The 18115-nt window shown below is 50.6% G+C and overlaps 1 protein-coding gene across 6 annotated transcripts; it reads left to right on the forward strand.

The window, feature by feature from the left end:
- The first annotated feature begins 342 nt into the window (after window positions 1-342).
- FXYD5 (FXYD domain containing ion transport regulator 5) lies at window positions 343-16121 on the forward strand. 6 transcript variants are annotated; one of them, XM_035286372.3, is made up of 9 exons: window positions 343-422; window positions 1130-1208; window positions 2985-3065; window positions 3906-3962; window positions 5998-6090; window positions 9450-9539; window positions 11449-11478; window positions 11559-11633; window positions 15805-16121. In XM_035286372.3, exons 2-9 carry the CDS (start codon window positions 1148-1150, stop codon window positions 15852-15854), a joined length of 537 nt encoding a protein of 178 aa, XP_035142263.1. In that variant the 5' UTR covers window positions 343-422; window positions 1130-1147; the 3' UTR covers window positions 15855-16121. The 6 variants fall into 6 exon arrangements, with proteins under 6 accessions (XP_035142263.1, XP_035142265.2, XP_054106254.2 ...); XM_035286374.2 differs by having other exon boundaries at window positions 1148-1208; XM_054250279.2 differs by lacking the exon at window positions 3906-3962.
- The last annotated feature ends 1994 nt before the right edge of the window (window positions 16122-18115 follow it).

The raw sequence follows: 18115 nt of genomic DNA on the forward strand, positions 1-18115 counted from the left end.
TGCCCGGGGTTGCCCCCTCCTCCTTCCCCTCTCCCAGTGCCCCGCATTGCCCCCTCCAATCCCTTCTTCCTCAACACCTCCGGATTCGTCCTTTCCCTTCCTCCCACGACCCCAGAATAGACCCCTCCCCTTTCTCCCTCTGCTCTCTCAGAGGCGTCCACTCCCTCAGACCTGCCTGCCCCATGCCCGTCTCCACCCTTCCCCACTGCGAAGCCCTCACCCCTGGCCCCCGTCGCCCTGAGCGTCTCCCCCTCCTGCTCCCACCCGGGCTCTGAAGTCAGGAAACCCGAGAGGAAATGACTGAGCCCGTCTGGGTCCCCGCCCGCGCGCGCTCCCCTGGCCACACCCTCCGCCTGGACGCAGCAGCCACCGCCGCGTCCCTCTCCCCACGAGGCTGCCGGCTCGGGACCCCAAGCTCCGACGTAAGTCCCTTTCGCGCACCGCCTCCGTCCGCCGCCCCTCTGCCCAGGGGCGGGCTCAGGTGGGCAGGGGTCTGGCCCCGTCCGCGCCTCTCCGCCCCTATCCACGCCCACATCTCTCTGCCTCCTCTCCTGGGTTGCAGTGGGCCTCTCTGCCTCGCTCCCGCCCGCCTGCCTCAGTCTCCCCAGCTCTCCGCCACCCGCCTCGGACCAGTGCCTCATCTCCCCAGCGCGCCATCCCTGCAAGGCGGCCCCTGACACCAACTCACTTTTTCCTCTGAGCGCAGGAGGCGTTACTCACTCTTCCTCCTTCCCCTCCGCGCCGACTCCTGGGCTCCGGGCCCCTGGGGGAGGGAAGAGGTCTCCTATCTACTCCTCTGCCCCAGTCCCCTCCTTGCGTCAGTCCCAGTGAGGGGTAAGTGCGGCGGAAGACGCCGGGAGGTGCTTCAGGAGGCCCCGCCGGCCCTTGCAGCTGCTGGGAGACCCATTTATCTGATGCTTCTTGTTTTCTTTGGGGACCTGCAGAGGAAGGAAGCAGGGTGACGGTTAGGTATCTCCACCACTGAGACCCTCCGCCTGCCCCTGACGCCAGCCGTCAGCCCTGGTAGGGGGTCCTGGAAGCCAGAGGTGTTTGCTCAGGGCAGGGAAGGGGCTGCAGGGTCCCCGGGGCGGCCCCAGGTCGGCCTCACTGACATCATGGCTCACCCCAGCATCACCTGGTCCCACAGATGTCGCCCTCTGGTCGCCTGTGTCTTCTCACCATCGTTGGCCTGATTCTCCCCACCAGAGGTAAGACCCATCCCTGGCCTCCACCCTGCCCCAGAGCCCCAAGCCAGGCCGGTCCTACGTGTGCTGTGGGGTGGGTGGCTGGCTGGTGAGTGTGGATGCCCTGTCCCGCCCCTGAGCCGGCACCAGGAAGTGGGGATCCCCAAAGCGGGGCGACGTTACACCCTCTTTGGACACCTCAGATCCTGGTGGCTGCTTCCAGTGAGTCTAGCCAGGGCCTGTCCTGCTGAGAGCATCCTCCAATTTCACCTCCACGAAGAACTCACTTAGTTTGATTTGGCCAGAAGATTGGTGTCGGTTTTCTACTCAGCAGCCAAGAAACCTGGGCTCCCAGAAAAGCAGATCGCTGGGTTCCCAGGCATCAGACAGTTAGGCAAAGCGGTTGAGCTGGGGTTAGTCCAAAGAGTTGACGGGAGCCGCTGGGGGCCATTGCATGCTTTCTGCATGGCAGGTGTGGTGTGCGTTAGCTCGGTTAGGCTTTGCCTCTGTCAGTCACATCTGTTGTCATGCCCATTTTACTGATGAGGAAACTGAGGTTCAGCAAAGGCAAGTGCCCTGTGTCAGAGGCCAGTGGGTGGAGGAGCTGGGAAAACAACTGTCCTTCCTGCCCCCAGAACCCAGAGCGCACACCCACTAACAGCACCCCTCATTTTTCCTTCGTAAAATGATTTTTGTGCACTCATTAAGTCATTTGAGGAATAATTTATTGAGCACCTGCTATGTGCTAGATACTCTGTGCACTGGGGAAACAGCAGTGAATAAAACAAGAGGTTACCCTCTATCGGGGAGAGACAAGTTAGTAAATTATATTGTGTGCTAGGAGGTGATATGTGCTTGCGGAAAAGTAGAGGTAATGGGGATTGTTTCAACTGGATGGTCAGGGAGGGCCTCACTGAGGAGGTGACATTTGGACCAACAAACACTTGAAGGAGATGAGGGAGTGGGCCTTGCAGGTGTGTTTGGGCCGAGTGTTGACTGGTATGTCTGAAGAATAGCAGGCAGGTGGGGTGGCTAAGTTGGGACCAGAAAGGGCAAGGAAGGGGCAGAGTGGGATGACAGAGGAGAGAGAAGTGGCAGGGGCCAGATGGAGGGAGACTTATGGGCCACGCTAGGGCTTTGCTTTTACATGGAGTGTGGTGTGGCCAGGGCAGGGCTCTGAGCCAGGTGGGCCCCAACCAAACTCAGGTGTTCCCAGGCTCCCTCTGGCTGCAGGTGGGAACAGATTGTGGAGGCAGGGACTGGAGCAGGGAGGCCAGGGAGGAGGCTGCTGGGATGTCCAGGCTGGAGGGGATGGAGGCAGGGCCAGGATGGGGGCAGTGGAGGTATCCAGGACTGACTACATGGAAAGCAGTGTGGGAGGCCCTTTCCCTGCTCCGTGTCCTTTACCCTATCTATAGCCCTGCGAAATAGATTCAATTATCATCCCTGCTTTGCAGATAAGGCAACTGATTCCCAGAGAAAGAACTTCACTTGTTCCAGGTCAAACAGCAAGGAAGTTGTTGGGGCCAGGGACCTGGCTGACCCTAGCACCTGGGCTCACCCATTCCACATAAACTGCCTCTCCCATTCCACAGGGATGGGCCGGAGGGGGCCTAGAAGAAGGGTTCCCGGGCATTAGCATAACTGAAAACAATTCCAGAATTATGGATTGATACAGCCAAAGCTGAGCAATTCCACCAGCAGACAGGACCCCCAGTGTTTCACCAGGGAGGGGAGGGTGGAGGTGGTGGGAAGAGGAGGACCAGGCTCCCTCCCAACTTCTCATCCTTGATTCCCCAGGACAGACGCCGAAGGAGCCCACATCCATTTCTTCGGCAGACCCAAATATTGTAGGCTTTCAGGTTCTGACCCCAGCCCCAGGTAAGGAAAGAGGGACACTTCTATCAAGATCCTATCATTGCAAATAACAACAGCAACACAAATCCCAAACTTGGACCAAACAAGGGAATTTATGGATTTATGTAACAAAAAAGGCTAGATACCGACCTTCAGGCATGGCTTGATCTAGGTGCTCAAATGTTGCTATCAGGAACCTCTTTCTACCCTTGGGTTCTGTTTTCTCTGTGTTGGCTTCATTTTCAGGCAGAGTCTTCTCTCATGGGCCCTTGAAGCCTGGGGCATTCATCCTGCCTGCTAAGAATCCCAGCAAGAGACTTTCCCTTCCCCAGTTCAGCAAATGTCCCAGAACTGAGTTGTCTTTGGCCAGGCTCAGATCATATCCCTGAGCTGACCACTGTGGCCACAGGCATAGAAAGCTGATTGCCCAGGCCTGGGTCCCATGCCCAACCTCCACCAGGGCTGCTATCAGCCTCGCTGAATAAAGTGGACCAAGAGTCAGGGAATGATGGTCCCTAAAGAAAGTTCTGGGGGCTGTTATCAGAGCTGGTGCATTGGGAAGCTGAGTTAAACACGTTTTTTTTAGGCAGCACTTCTCAGAGTCTTGAGAAAGCTAGTTTGCAGCCAGCATCCTGAAGAAGGAGCTGTAGTGTGGCATCCGTGGGACGTGAGGTCCTGAAGTACCCTTACTTCAGGTATATGGGTAGCACATTTCAGCAGTTAGCAAATGGCTGGATTAGTTAAGCCATTTCTATTACATTAAAGTTGAGATGCTATGGGAGTCTCTGGCGCCTCCATTCATGCATCTTGTCCACTTCTCTCTCTTTCCTTTTCTCTCCCTGACCCCCTGTTTCTGGACTCCAGATGCAATCTACCCAGAAGTCCAGCCCACCCCTCCAATCCCTACCTGGCCTGCTGATGGTGAGTAGCGCAGGAGCAGGTGTTGGGGGACAAGGGCGGACAAAGCTCCCCCTCTTCCTCTGACACTCGAGGTCTTTGGTCACCAGCTTCAGTCCATACCCCCGGCTCTGAATGCCCTCGTTCACCTTGGGCAGGGCAGCCAGCCAACTCTATTTAGTATTTGAAAAAAAAAAATCAAAACACTTTTGAAATTGTGAAATTAACATGCAGATAGAAAAATACAAAACCCATAAATTTACAAGATAATGACTTACTGTAAATTGAATGCCTGTGTAACTACCAACCAGGTCAAGGAGCAGAACTTCGCAAACACCCCCAGAAAGTTTCTGTGTGCCAGTCACATTTCTTTCTTTCTTTTATCTTTTTCTCTGATCTCTTTTTTGAATTTTTTGAGTAAGTTTTGAACGTTTTCTTGGAGTATAATTCAAAAAGTGCTCCCAGCCAAGGGTGGTGGCTTATGCCTATAATCCCAGCACTTTGGGGAGGCCAAGGGGGGCAGATCGCTTGAGCTCAGGAGTTGTAGGCCAGCCTGGGCAAAACATTAAGACCCCATCTTTACAAAAAAATACAAAAATTAGCTGGGTACATTGGCATACTGCTGTAGTCCTGGCTACTTGGAAGGCTGAGATGGGAGAATCACTTGAGCCAGGAGGCAGAGGTTGCACTGAGCCGAGATCTCGTCACTGCAGTCCAGCTTGGGCAACAGAGCAAGACCCTGTCTCAAAAAAAAAAAAAAAAGAAAAAAAAAAAAGAAAAAATTGCTCCCTAATTTTTTCAGTCGGCGTTTAATGACACAGTGGTATGTAAACACATTCTACCTGGAAAGAATAAAACGATTGTAGGCAAAACCAAATCCCTTTGTCACCTCCCCTCTGCAATCCTCGTTCTCTCCCTCTGTCTCTGAGAGGTCCCTGCAGTGAACACTGAAGTAGTTCCCCGATTATACTATGACATGTATATTACCTGGAGGAAACACTCTGGCTGTGTGCTGTGTTTGCGTGTGAGCTTAAGGACACGGTGTGACTGGTCTGCAGCTCGCTTTGTTTCTTCATGCAGTAGCATGTTTGAAATTCTTCTCACCTTACTGTATAAAGACTCTTTGTTTTCTCTGCTGCCTAGTATTCCACAAGGTGCCCGTGTCACAGCTCCTGTAGTCACACACTTCTTGATGAACATGTTGGTTGTTTCTAGCTTTTTCTATCTACACACAGCGCCACGATGAGCAATCTTGTCCCTTCCCCCTTGGGCAAACGCACTTAGAATATGTATTGACTATGTGCTGGTGATGTTTCTAAATATTTCATGTATGTTAACTCATTCAGCCTTCACGCAAACCCTCAGAAGCAGAAACTACAATTATCTTCATTTTATACAGACAAGGTCAGGGACGCAGCTGGAATTGAAGTCTGGGAACCTGGCACCAGAGCCTGTGCTTTTATCCCAGACAGTACAGGGCAAAGGACATGAACATTTAATTGTTTTAAAAGTTGCCCTCCTGCTGCCTGGGCGCGGTGGCTCATGCCCGTTGTCATCCCAGCACTTTGGGAGGCCGAGGTGGATGGATCACTTGAGCCCAGGAGTTTCAGACCAGCCTCGAAACACGGCAACACCTATCCTCTACAGAAAGTACAAAAAGATTAGCTAGGCATGGTGGCACGTGCCTGTAGTCCCAGCCACTTGGGAGGCTAAGGCAGGAGAATCACTTGAGCCCAGGGGTTCAAGGCTGCAGTGAGCTATGATTGCACCACTGCATTTCAGCTCAAGTGATTGAGTGAGACTCTGTCTTAAATATAAATAAATAAAAATAAAAATAAAAGTTGCCCTCCCTAATGGCTGTACGCATTTCCTCACTCACCACCAGCAGTGTGTGGGAGTGTGTCCCCCTTCCCACCCCTACAGTGACACTTGGTATATTAACATCTTTGGGTTTTGCCAGCCTGTTGGAGGGACATGCCCTCTTGCTGTTCTATGGAACCGCCTGTCCCTGATTCACTCTTTTCTTATCCTTCCCTCCTTCCTCTTCTGACCTGAACAGAAACACCACAACCCCAGACCCAGACCGCGCAACCGACAGGAATGGATGGGCCTCTAGTTACAGATCCAGAGACACCCAGGAGCACCAAAGCAGGTAGAACATGGGGCTGACAGCAGCAGCCTCTGGTTTTTGTTTAATTCTCTATCTAGGCCAACATTTCCCTCAGTACATTTCTCAGTGCACCTGTGGGGAATTGTTAATACATTTTTAAAAAAGAAAGTGTTGGTTTGTGGTGAAAGGTATTTGGGGAACCCTGAGTTTAAGTTTCTTTATGGCGGGACTTCCAAGAGTCTTGATTAAGCTAATCTGCAGCAAAGGATCCCCAGGGGCAGCGTGCAGTGTGCAGTGTTACCCTAACTGATGGACTTCGGAGTTTTCTTTCCGTCAGTTCTCCTCAGAGGGTTGGTGCTGTGAAATGTGCCTGTGGATATTTCCGTTTTGTAAATCTCCTTAATGTTAGAGCAGGAGCTTTTCAGCTGCAAAATATAGAAACTTCACCTTAAACACGCACATGCACGTGCATGTGCGCGTGCGCACACACACACGCACACACACACACACACACGACTGATTGGCTCTGTAAGTTCTGGAAAGTCCAGCAGTAGCCAACTTCAGGCATAGCTGGATCAAAGAGCTTAAGCTTTGTTCCCTCTCTTGGTTCTGTTGTCTTCATTCTCAGCTGACTTCGCCCCTCTTAATGGCAGAGATGGATAGTTCTAACTTTAGGTCACATATCTGGTGGCTAAAAACAAAATATTTCCCATTATTTCTAGCCTGAGCCCTAGAATTGACTCTCATTGGCCCAGTTGGAGTCACATGCTCATGTCTGAACGAATGAGAGCCTGAGAAATGAGCTGCTCTCATTGGTCAGGCCTGAGTCTTGTGCCCCACTGTGGGGCTAAAGAAGAGGCTCAGCCAGGCATGCCTGAACCACATAGAGCAAGAGTCAGGGAAGAGGGGATTTTCCTCTGGACAAGTGAGTTAGTATTACCAGAAGGTGTGGGAATAAGGGAGACTGAGCTAAGATAAGGCAACAGATGGCCTCTAATGCCTGTGTGATGATCCTTATTTGAGGGGCAGCCCTCCCACTGGAAAGTATTGTAGCTTAGGCCACTCCCAGGCTGAGAGACATGTACAGTTGTGCAGACTGGGCAGTGAACAAGAGTGCCATCTCTCAGGCCATGCCATTCCCATGTGGGTCTTTATAATTGTTCTAGCTTTCTAGTGATAGCAGTAAAGCATCTTATTTTTACAGAATCTGTCTATTGAAACAATTCTACAACAGACGGAAATAAAGTGCCTTGTAGGAGGGAACTTTTCTATTTTGTACAAAAGTGCACCTGTGGAGGGTGGGGGATAGCAGCCGTGTCCACACTTCTCAATTGATAAAGCATTCTCACACCTCTGCATTAATTTACTGAGTCTTTGCTGACCCGAGTTGCTCTATGTATTTGGTCCATGTTCCTGGATAGATGTGACTGAAATTCATCAGGGACAAATGGCTGTCACTGCTGAGCCTCTGGGTTGCCTAGAGGCTGGGCATGAAAGCCCCCAGGGCTCTCTTCCTCCTCTCCCTTTGCTTCTCTTCCACCTAGGGAAGAAATGGCTCATGTCACCTCCTCACTCAAAGCTTCCAGGCTTCACCTAGGGTTTTAATCTGCTTGAGGTGCCGTAACGATACCACAGACTGGGTAGCTTAAACAATAGGAATTCATTTCTCCCAGTTCTGGGGATGGAAAGTCCAAGATCAGGGTGCCAGCAGGGTGTGTCTGGTGAGGGCTCGGCTTGGGTCACAGACGGCCACGCTCTTGCTGTCTTCACCATGTCCTCTCCACATGTGAGTGGGCTTGTGAGCTTGAAAGCGAGCTCTCTGGTGTCTTCTTAAAAGGGTACTAATCCTATCATGAGGACTCCATCCTCATGATCTGATCTAACCCTAATGACCTCCCAGAGGCCCTCGCTCCACATACCATCACATCAGGGCTTAGGGCTTCAACATATGGAATGTAGTGGGGCAGATAGTGACCTAGCTGTCACTCATTATCCCTACTTGGAATTTGAAAGGTCTCAGGGAAGGACCAGACTGGGGTCACATGCTTCCTTCTGTAGCCTGGGTTATAACTGGGAAGAGAGGGCAGTCCCCCTCCACTCCCCACCAAAGAAAGGAGGAGCTGTTCCAGGAGAAGGAAGGAGTGCCGAGCAGACAATAGGAGCAATGGCTGACTTTTGCTGAGAGCTTATTCATGCCGGGCATTGCGGCTAAGCTTTTGTGTATTAAGTCATTTGATGCACGTGATCACCCTGTGTGGTGGAAACTGTCATTACTCCCATCATACAGGAAAGGGAACTGAGACCCAGGGAGGTTACTCAGCTTGTCTTAGGCCACGCAGCTGAGTGGCAGGACCCGGATTTGAGTCCAGACTGTCTTGCCCCAGGGTGCATGAGCACCAGACACCAGCGTGGCTGTCCTTCGCACTCCTGTGGTCTCTGCGTCTTTGTCTCTGCCGTTGATCTGGCTTATACCTTCCTCTGGGCGATGCATTCCTGGAACATCTTGTAATCCTTGGCTGCCAGTTCCTATTTAGGGTGTGGGGCACTGAGATTGTTCCCGGGAACTTGGGTTTCATCAGGGAGCTTCTCTGCCTGCTGGCTTCTCATGGAGGCCTCGGATGTGGTGTGGGGGCACTTCTCAGTGCCAGGGGGCAGGCCTTTTCTTTGGTGGTATTGATTTCTTTTTTCAAGAGAACCTTTGGTATTTTCGGTCTGGGGGCAGAGGTGATATTCAGAATAGTTTGTTGTTGTTGTCGTTTTTGAGATGGAGTCTCGCTCTGTCGCCCAGACTGGAGTGCAGTGGCAGAATCTCGGCTCTTTGCAAACTCCACCTCCTGAGTTCAGGCAGTTCTCCTGCCCCAGCCTCCCTAGCACCTGGAACAGGCGTGTGCCACCACGCCTGGCTAATTTTTGTATTTTTAGTAGAGACAGGGTTTCACTATGTTGGCGAGGCTGCTCTTGACCTCCTGGCCTCAGGTCATCTGCCCGCCTCAGACTCCCAAAGTGCTGGGATTACAGGCATGAGCCACACTGCACCTGGCCAATATTCAGAATGTTTAATGAGTTTTTCCAGTCTATGTAGCCGGGCCAGAGTCCTTGCCAGGTGTTGTCTAGTTCCTTTATCTCTTGAATTATAGGGTGGGCCAGGAGGTCCTAGGAGAGGGGTCAGGAGTCCCTAGGGGATCGAGGCAGATGGTCGTAAGCAGGGAGTACATTCTTATTTCAGCATTTCAAGGTCTGCCATTACTTACTACCTATAGGTATGGAGTAAGGGGGACTCCTGACCTTGCACACCAGCTATGTAGATGTGGGAGAGGGGTTTCTTCCAGATGCAGACTCTCAGTAATAACCCTTGTTTCTGCCTCCATGGCTCACTCCTGCCCTCCGGCCACTTCTCTCAGCTCATCCCACCAAAGGTACCACAACAAGAACAGAGAGACCATCCCCAAGAACAGACATCCGGACACACCCCCAGACCCTCGAGCCATCTGGTCAGTAACTGCCTCCCCAGACTGGAAGTGGGCTATTTTCTGTTCACTGTGTATTTCCAGCATCTGGAATGCAGCTCAGCACAGAATAGTTCTCAGTAAACACGTGTTGGGAAAGTAAATGACTTCAAGCCTGGCAGAGGGTGGGCATATGATAAATGTCTGAATAGATAAATGAATGTATAAATTATTGCTGCAGGCAAACCACCTAAAAATGTAGTGGCTTAAAAGGATAACAATTTATTTAGCTTTCATTTCTGCTATTTGAAAATCTAGGCTGTGCTTAGCTGGCTGGTTCTTCTGGTTTCAGTTGGACTTATGCATCTGAGATCAGTTGTGGGTCAGCAGGGAGCTCTGTTTCTAGAGGCAATTTGATCCTTTCCCTGGTGGTCTTATCCTCCACTGCCTGCCCATTCAACCCCCAATGAATGAATGGAAATGATATGCCCATGGGTCATATAGAGAGCTCATTCATTCATTCATTCAACAAATATTCACTGAGTAACTGTTGTATGCTAGGCTAGGTTCTAGGGGACAGAGACACAATGGTGAACAAGCCAGACAAAATCTCTGCCCTCATGGAATGAATATTCTAGTGGTAAGAGAAATACAACTAGTAATAATCATAATAATTATATATCAGTTGATTTTAAGTTGCTACCAAGAAAAATAAAGCAGGGTTAGAGAGTGATTGGGGCATACAGGTTGAATATTCCATATCCAAAATGCTTTGGACCAGGAGTCTTTTAGATTTCAGATTTTAGAATAGTTGCATTATGCTTACCAGTTCAGCATTCTTGACCCAAAAATCTGAAGTCCAAAATGTTCCAATGGGCATTTCCTTTCAATGTCATGTCAGACTGTTACTGGAAAGGGGTCCTGATCCAGACCCCAGGAAAGGGCTGTTGGATCTTGCACAAGAAAGAATTCAGAGTGAGTCCATAGAGTTTGTTAAGAAAGTAAAGGAATAAAGAATGGCGACTCCATAGGCACAGAAGCCCCAAGAGCTGCTGGTTGCCCATTTTTATGGTTGTTTCTTGATTATATGCTAAACAAGGGGTGGATTATTCATGAGTTTTCTGGGAAAGGGGTGGGCAATTCCTGGACCTGAGGGTTCCTCTCCTTTTTATACCATATAGGGTAACTTCCTGACATTGCCATGGCATTTGTAAACTGTCATGACGCTGGTGGGGGTGCCTTTTAGCCTGCCAATGTATTATTATAACTAGTGTATAATGAGCTGTGAGGATGACCAGAGGTCACTCTCACCGCCATCTTGGTTTTGGTGGGTTTTAACTGGCTCCTTTACTGCTTTTTTCTGTTTTCTCAGCAAGGCCTTTAATGACCTGTATCTTGTGCTGACCTCCTGTCTCATCCTGTGACTAAGAATGTCTAACCTCTGGGGAATGTAACCCAGTAGGTCTCAGCCTTATTTTACCCAGCCACTGCTCAAGATGGAGTTGCCCTGGTTCAAACACCTCTGACGTGATGTCGGAAAGTTTCAGACTTGGAACATTTTGGATTTTGGATTTGGGGATTAGGGAGAGTCAACCTGTATTTCATATACAAAACCAGGGAGGGCCCCACTGGGAAGGGAGTGAAGGAGGGAGCCATGCAGATGTCTAGGGAAAGTGTGTTCCAGGTAGAGGAGATAGCCAGTACAAAGGCCCTGAGGTGAGAAGGTGCCTGCATATTCAATAGAAGGGAGGCCGGTAGGAATGGAGTGCAGGGAGTGAGGAGTAGGGGAGGAAATTAGATTAGAGGGATAATGGGAGCCAGATTGTGTGCCATGGTGAGGACTTTGGGTTTTGTTCTAAGGGTACCCAGGTGTCCCCTTTTCCTGGCTGCCATTCACACATTCACTTCACCAACCTTTGCTGAACCCTGACTTGCTCCTTGTCTGCCTCTCCAGGTTCTCATGAGGATGACCCCTTTTTCTATGGTAAGTTATCCATGGGAAGATGTTGGGGAAGGAAAGGTGAAGGCCCCTCTGACTATACCACTCCATTTTTCTCTCTGCAGATGAACACACCCTGCGGAAACGGGGACTGTTGGTCGCAGCTGTGCTGTTCATCACAGGCATCATCATCCTCACCAGTGAGAACTGGAGTTGGGTGGGAAGGGCACCAAGACCGGGAGAGGATGGCTTGCACTATGACTGAGGGCTGGGTTCTCAAAGGCCCCTGGGCAATTTTGTTTTAAATGAGGTATCTATTAGCTGGGTATCCATACAAACCACCACAGAATTCAGTGGTTTAAAATGATGACCATTTATTGAGCTCTCAAGACCACAGTATGGAAATGTAGGCTGGGCTTAGCTGGGTGGTTCTTCTGTTTGCAATTGGATTTACTCTTGCATCTGAGTTCAGTTGTGAGTCAGCAGGAGACTGTTTCTGGGGACACTTTGGCTCTTTGCCTCATCATCTTATCCTTCACTAAGCTAGCCTGGGCTTGTTCACATGGTGGTGGTGGTAGCAGGGGTCTAAGAGAGACAGAAAATGAATGCATGAAGGCTTGGAACTGGCCATTATCACTTCTGCCTCATTCCATAGGTCAAAGCAAGTCATGAGGCCAGGCTTCATTCAAGGAAATAGACTCCCCCTCTTGATGGGAAGACAGGCAAGTCACATGGCAAGGGACCTGGATACTGACAGGGAGGGTTAGAGACTAAGGGCGGTTTGACAGTCAGCATACCACCCCAGCAGTCACAAACTCACTGCACCCAGGCCTGTTAGGGAGCAAGGGCTGAACAAGGACGTGTGGGGAGGAGACAACTGAAGATTAGATGCCTCATGATCCACTCAATCTAACAAGAATAGGGGCTTGGAGCAGCCAGAGTAACTACTCTTTTAAGAGCTTAATGTTTCTGTAAAATCTTTTGGTACTCAAATGTTGACAGCTGTGTCAATCAGGATCATGGCAGATGGCAGAAGGACCTGCAAAGGGTTAACTGGAGAACATTTAATAAAGTGATGTCTTGGGAGGTACGGGCAGGGTAATTAGATGGTGCAGTGTCCTATGTCTAGCAAGGATGGGGATCTGTCATCCCCCAGCCTGAGGGGCAAGAGGAGGTACTGGCTTTGCAGGGGGCCTGGCAAGAGATGGAACTGGAGCTGGGGCTGCTGGAAGGAGCTGTGGCCTCAGGAAGAGGGTTTCAGCCACTGCCTCACTTGTGACCAAACCAGAAGGGAGCAGGGGCTATGGGGATTAGATACCTAAACCTCCCTCTCCTCCCACCCCCTGGCTTCTGCCAACGCTGAACTAAAGGGCAAGGGCCCCACAGCCCGACGCAGGGAGGGGAAGCTGTGGGGCAAAGGCAGAATAACAAGCAGAGAAACTAATTTTTTTTTTAAGATTTAAAAAATATTGTGGTTGAAATAAAACACAAGCTGTCAGTTAATCTATATAACTGATGCCAAGTTTCATTACCTCTCTTGTCTAACTTCCTCATCAAGAAAATGAGCATAGCTACTTTTTTTTTTCTGCCTTAAGGGGAGAGGCGGAATTCTAATAACCATAAGATACGATTCCTACTGTGTGCCTGATCCTCACTGAATCTGAGAGTCAAGCACTGTTGCCTCAGTCGTGCAACATGTGTGTACTGATCCTGACTTTGTGCCAGGCCCTATTCTCACCCCAGTGGGAAAGTTAAGGCTTGGAGAATTAAGAAGTTTGCCTAAAGTCACACAGCACATAAGAGTCAGTGAATTCATTTGCTGGCAAGGCATGGTGGCTCACTCCTATAATCCTAGCACTTTGGGAGGCTAAGGTGGAGGATGGCTTGAGCCCAGGACTTCAAGACCAGCCTGGGAAAAATAGCAAGACCCTGTGTCTACAAAAACATATATATTTTTTGAGATGGAGTCTCGCTCTGTCACCCAGGCTGGAGTGCAATGATGCGATATTGGCTCACTATAACCTCCGCCTCCCAGGTTCAAGCGATTCTTCTGCCTCAGCCATCTGAGTAGCTGGGATTACAGGCATGCACCACCACACCCAGCTAATTTTTTTATATTTTTAGTAGAGACGGGGTATCACCGTGTTGGTCAAGCTGGTCTTGAACTCCTGACCTCGTGATCCACCCGCCTTGGCCTCCCAAATTGCTGAGTGCTGGGATTATGGGGTGAGCCACAATGCCCGGCCTCTTTTTTTTTAATTAAAAAAATGTATCTGGCTGGACACAGTGGCTCATGCCTGTAACCCCAGCACTTTGGGAGGCCAAGGCCAGCAGATCACAAGATCAGCAGATCGAGACCATTCTGGTTAACACGGTGAAACCCTGTCTCTACTAAAAATACAAAAAAATTAGCTGGACGTGGTAGTGAGTGCCTTTAATTCCAGCTACTCGGGAGGCTGAGGCAGGAGAATCACTTGAACTTGGGAGGTGGAGGTTGCAGTGAGCTGAGATCATGCCACTGCACTCCAGCCCGGGTGACAGAGCAAGGCTCTGTCTCAAAAAAAAAAAAAAAAGAATCAGTGAAGGATTGGACCTAGGTTTGTGTGAGGGCAGAGCCTGAACGTTAGCTCTGGGGCCATGTATTTTTCCAACAGTAAATATTTGTGGGCACCTACTCTGTGCCAAACCTCTGCTGGGTGATGCTGGGGGCATGGTGGGGACAGGCAACCCTGGTCCCTGTCCTCAGGGCATCACATCTGGGTGGGAGAAGATGATAAGCAAATAAACGTATGAATGAGTGGACACAGAGGAAGATATTTGCCAAATAAAGCAGAGTGACTGGGAAGAGGGGTGGGGCAAGTAGCTCTCCCTGGAGTGGTGAAATTGGAAGTGATGTCTGATGGTGAGAAGATGAGTCACCAGGTAGAGAGGGCAGCCAGTGCCAAGCCCTGGAAGCAGGAATGAGCTGAGCCCATGGCAATAGCAGCGGACGAGGCGAAGTGGCCAGGACAGAGTAGGCTGGGGCAGCGTAGAAGGAGACGGGGCCTGAGAACTGAGGCGGTGGAGGGGGCAAGGGTGGCAGCTTTTTTTTTTTTTTGAGACAGAGTCTTACTATGTTGCCCAGGCTTGAATGCAGTGGCATGATCTCAGCTCACTCCAGCCTCCACTTCCCAGGTTCGAGCGATTCTCCTGCCTCAGCCTCCTGAGTAGCTGGGACTACAGGCACCCACCGCCACGCTCGGCTAATTTTTGTATTTTTAGTAGAGATGGGGTTTCAACTTATTGGCCAGGCTGGTCTCAAACTCCTGACCTTGTGATCCTCCCACCTCAGCCTCCCAAAGTGCTGGGATTATAGGCATGAACCACTGAATTCCCGCTGTCCCCTTGGCTTCTAAAGTCCCCCCCTGCTCACTCTGGACCAACCACAGATGGGTCTCTGGAGCCCATCTGTGTCCTCCTACCTCAAGGCCTTTGCACTGCTGTTCCCTCTGCCTGTAACACCCTTCCTCCAGGTGTCTCCCTTACCATCTTCAGGCCTTTGCTCAAATGTCACCTTCTTGGCGGGGTGCAGTAGCTCACGCCTGTACTCCCAGCAGTTTAGGAGGCTGAGGCAGGTGGATCCCTTGAGGCCAGGAGTTCGATGCCAGCTGGCCAACATGGTGAAATCTACTAAAAATACAAAAATTAGCTGGATGTGGTGGCACCTGCCTGTCATTCCAGCTACTCGGGAGGCTGAGGCAGGAGAATCGCTTGAACCCAGGAGGTGGAGGTTGCAGTGAGCTGAGACTGCGGCACTGCACTCCAGCCTGGGCGACACAGCAAGATTCTGACTCAAAAAAAAAAAAAAAGTCACCTCCTTATTGAAGCCCCAGGAGCCATCCCTGTGAGGATAAGGTCAGCTCCTAGGTCTCTGTGCCTCCTCCTGGCCTTATTTCCCCTCGTAGAACTTAACACCATCCCACACAGCACCTTCGTACATTTGACTGTGTTATTTTTCTCCTTGTCGGTCTTTCCTCCTAGAAAGACAACTCTACCAGGGTTTTTTTTCTTTGTCCTCAACTGTGTTCTTAGTGCTTGAATCAGTGCCTGGCACATAGTAGGTGCATAATAAATGCATGCTGAACGAGTAAGTGACATACAAAATAACAAGAGTTTCCAAAGGGCTCATCTGTGTTCCAGTGTGGGAAGTGCCTCTCGCAGGAACCCAGCACCAGCTGTTCTCAGCGTGTTTCTCCATCACCTGTTTATGGAGTTGCCTTTGAAAAGCTCCCAAGGGGCAGGGTTGATCGACCTGGTTCCCCAGCCCCAGAACACACAACAAGAAATCAATATAGCTCCAGCTCGTGACTGAACCATTTCCTTCACCCACAGGTGGCAAGTGCAGGCAGCTGTCCCAGTTATGCCGGAATTATTGCAGGTGAGTCCATCAGAAGCAGGGGCCGACAACCCACTGGGCACCCTGAGACCGAGCCCCCTGTTGGTTCACCGTGCCCAGCCTCCTGCATCCCCTCGAAGAGCCTGGCCGGAGAGGGAAGACACAGACGATGGAGCTGGAGCCGGGGCTGCTGGTTCCGAGTCTCCTACCTCCCCTAGCCCTGCCTGCCCTGTAGGCTGCCTGGGGCCTGGGGGCTGTCCCTCAAGTTATCCCCTCTGTTCAGATGAATAGTAAAGCACTGTGGTTCTTGTCCTAGGGTCTCTGATCATTTGGGACAGGGGAGTGGAAAGAGGAGGCAGGGCTGCCTCAAGGAACAAAGCAAAGGCCAGACTCGGTGGCTCACACCGCTTTGGGAGGCTGAGGCAGGAGGATCTCTTGAGGCCAGGACTTCAAGACTAATCTGGGCAACATAGTGATACCTTGACTCTACAAAAATAAAAATACCAGCTGGACGTGGTGCTGCGTGCCTATAATCCCAGCTACTCAGGAGGCTGAGGCAGGAGAATTGCTTGAGCCCAGGAGGTTGAGACCGTGGGGAGCTGTGATTGCACCACTATACTCCAGCCTGGGTGACAGAGTGAGATCTCGTTTATAAAAACGAAAAATTTAAAAAGCAAGGCAGGGAATAAGGTGAAGGAAGCCAGTCTAGTGTGGGGCAGACAGGGTGGTGGTAGGTGGGTGCCAGGTGACTCTGGCCAGAGAGCGAGCCAGGGCTGGCTTCTGCCTGCAGGAGTTAAATTCCTGGCTTACACAACAGGAATTTCTTTTGGTCCTGGAGGCTGGAAAATCCAGGAGCAGGAATTGGGTGTTTTGCTTTCCTGGTGAGAGGTTTCTTGCTGGCTCACAGATGGCCACTTTCTTGCCGCGTCCTCATTTGGTAGAGAGAGAAAGAAAAATCTGTCCTCTTTCTTCCTATTCTATTCTATTAGTTATTTATGTAGAGATGGAGTTGGACTCTGTTGCCCAGGCTGGAGTGCAATGGCACAATCTCGGCTCACTGCAACCTCCGCCTCCCAGGTAGTCAACAGAGAAGGGCTCTGTGGTAACGTTGACGAATCACAAATCAGTGGCATAAACATCTCCTTAACAAATGTGGAGATGGCCCGGCATGGTGGCTCACTCACGCCTGTAATCCCACCATGTGGAAGGTCGATGTGGCAGCATCACTTGAGGCTAGGAGTTTGAGACCAGCACTGTAGAGATGAGGTCTCACTATGGGCAACATAGTGAGACCTCATCTCTACAGAAAGTTTTAAAAATTAGGCAGGCTCAGTGGCTCATGCCTGTAATCCCAACACTTTGAGAGGCTGAGGCAGGAGGATCATCTGAGGTCAGGAGGTTGAGACCAGCCTGGCCAACGTGGTGAAACTCAAAATATCAAAGTTTTTATTTTTGTATTTTCTCTACTAAAATTTTGTATTGTCTCTACTAAAAATATGAAAATATAAAAATGGTGGTGGGTGCCTGTAATCCCAGCTACTTGGGAGGCTGAGACAGGAGAATTACTTGAACCATAGGAGGCGAAGGTTGCAGTGAACCAAGATCGTACCACTGCACTCCAGCCTGGGCAACAAGAGTGAAACTCTGTCTCAAAAAAAAAAAAAATTAAAAATTAGCAGGGCATGGTGGTATGTGTCTGTAGTCCCAGCTACTCAGGAGGCTGAGGTGGGAGGATTGTTTGAGCCCAGGAGTTCAAGGCTTCAGTGAGCTATGACTGCACCACTGCACTCCAGCCTGGGCAACAGAATGAGACCCTGCCTCTGAAAAAAAAAAAAGAAGTGGAAATTGTGAGAGATGCATGACAGCAGAAATGTGACTACTGCCTGCCTCTGGAGGAAGGAAGAGGCGTCGGAGGAGAGATCGGTGGCTGGGCACTGTGGCAACACCAGCATGCCCAACCAGGCTGGGGGTGAGGGGCAGTCAGGACGTGAGGCCAGAAGCTGTGGCTCTTAGAATCTGCAGGGCGCCCCTTACGAGACCCCAAGGGTTCCTGTAAGCGTCCACGCCCCCACTGATGATATCTGGGCAGAGAGGCAATAAAATCAGAGCAGTTGATCAAGGTTTGGAGGCTACCGGTGGGGGCTGGACATCCTGCCTGCAGGGCAGCCTTCAGCTTGCGGTCCGAAATGGTCCCCGTGGGCACACCCAGGCAGAGGGCTTCGCTAACGCCACCAACAACAGGAAACATTCGTGACACACATGCTTTGTGCCAGGCACTGTTCTAAGCACTGCACGTTACAGTTGAAT

The sequence above is a fragment of the Callithrix jacchus genome, chromosome 22 (genome assembly GCF_049354715.1).
Source record: "Callithrix jacchus isolate 240 chromosome 22, calJac240_pri, whole genome shotgun sequence".
Taxonomy (NCBI): Eukaryota; Metazoa; Chordata; class Mammalia; order Primates; family Cebidae; genus Callithrix; species Callithrix jacchus.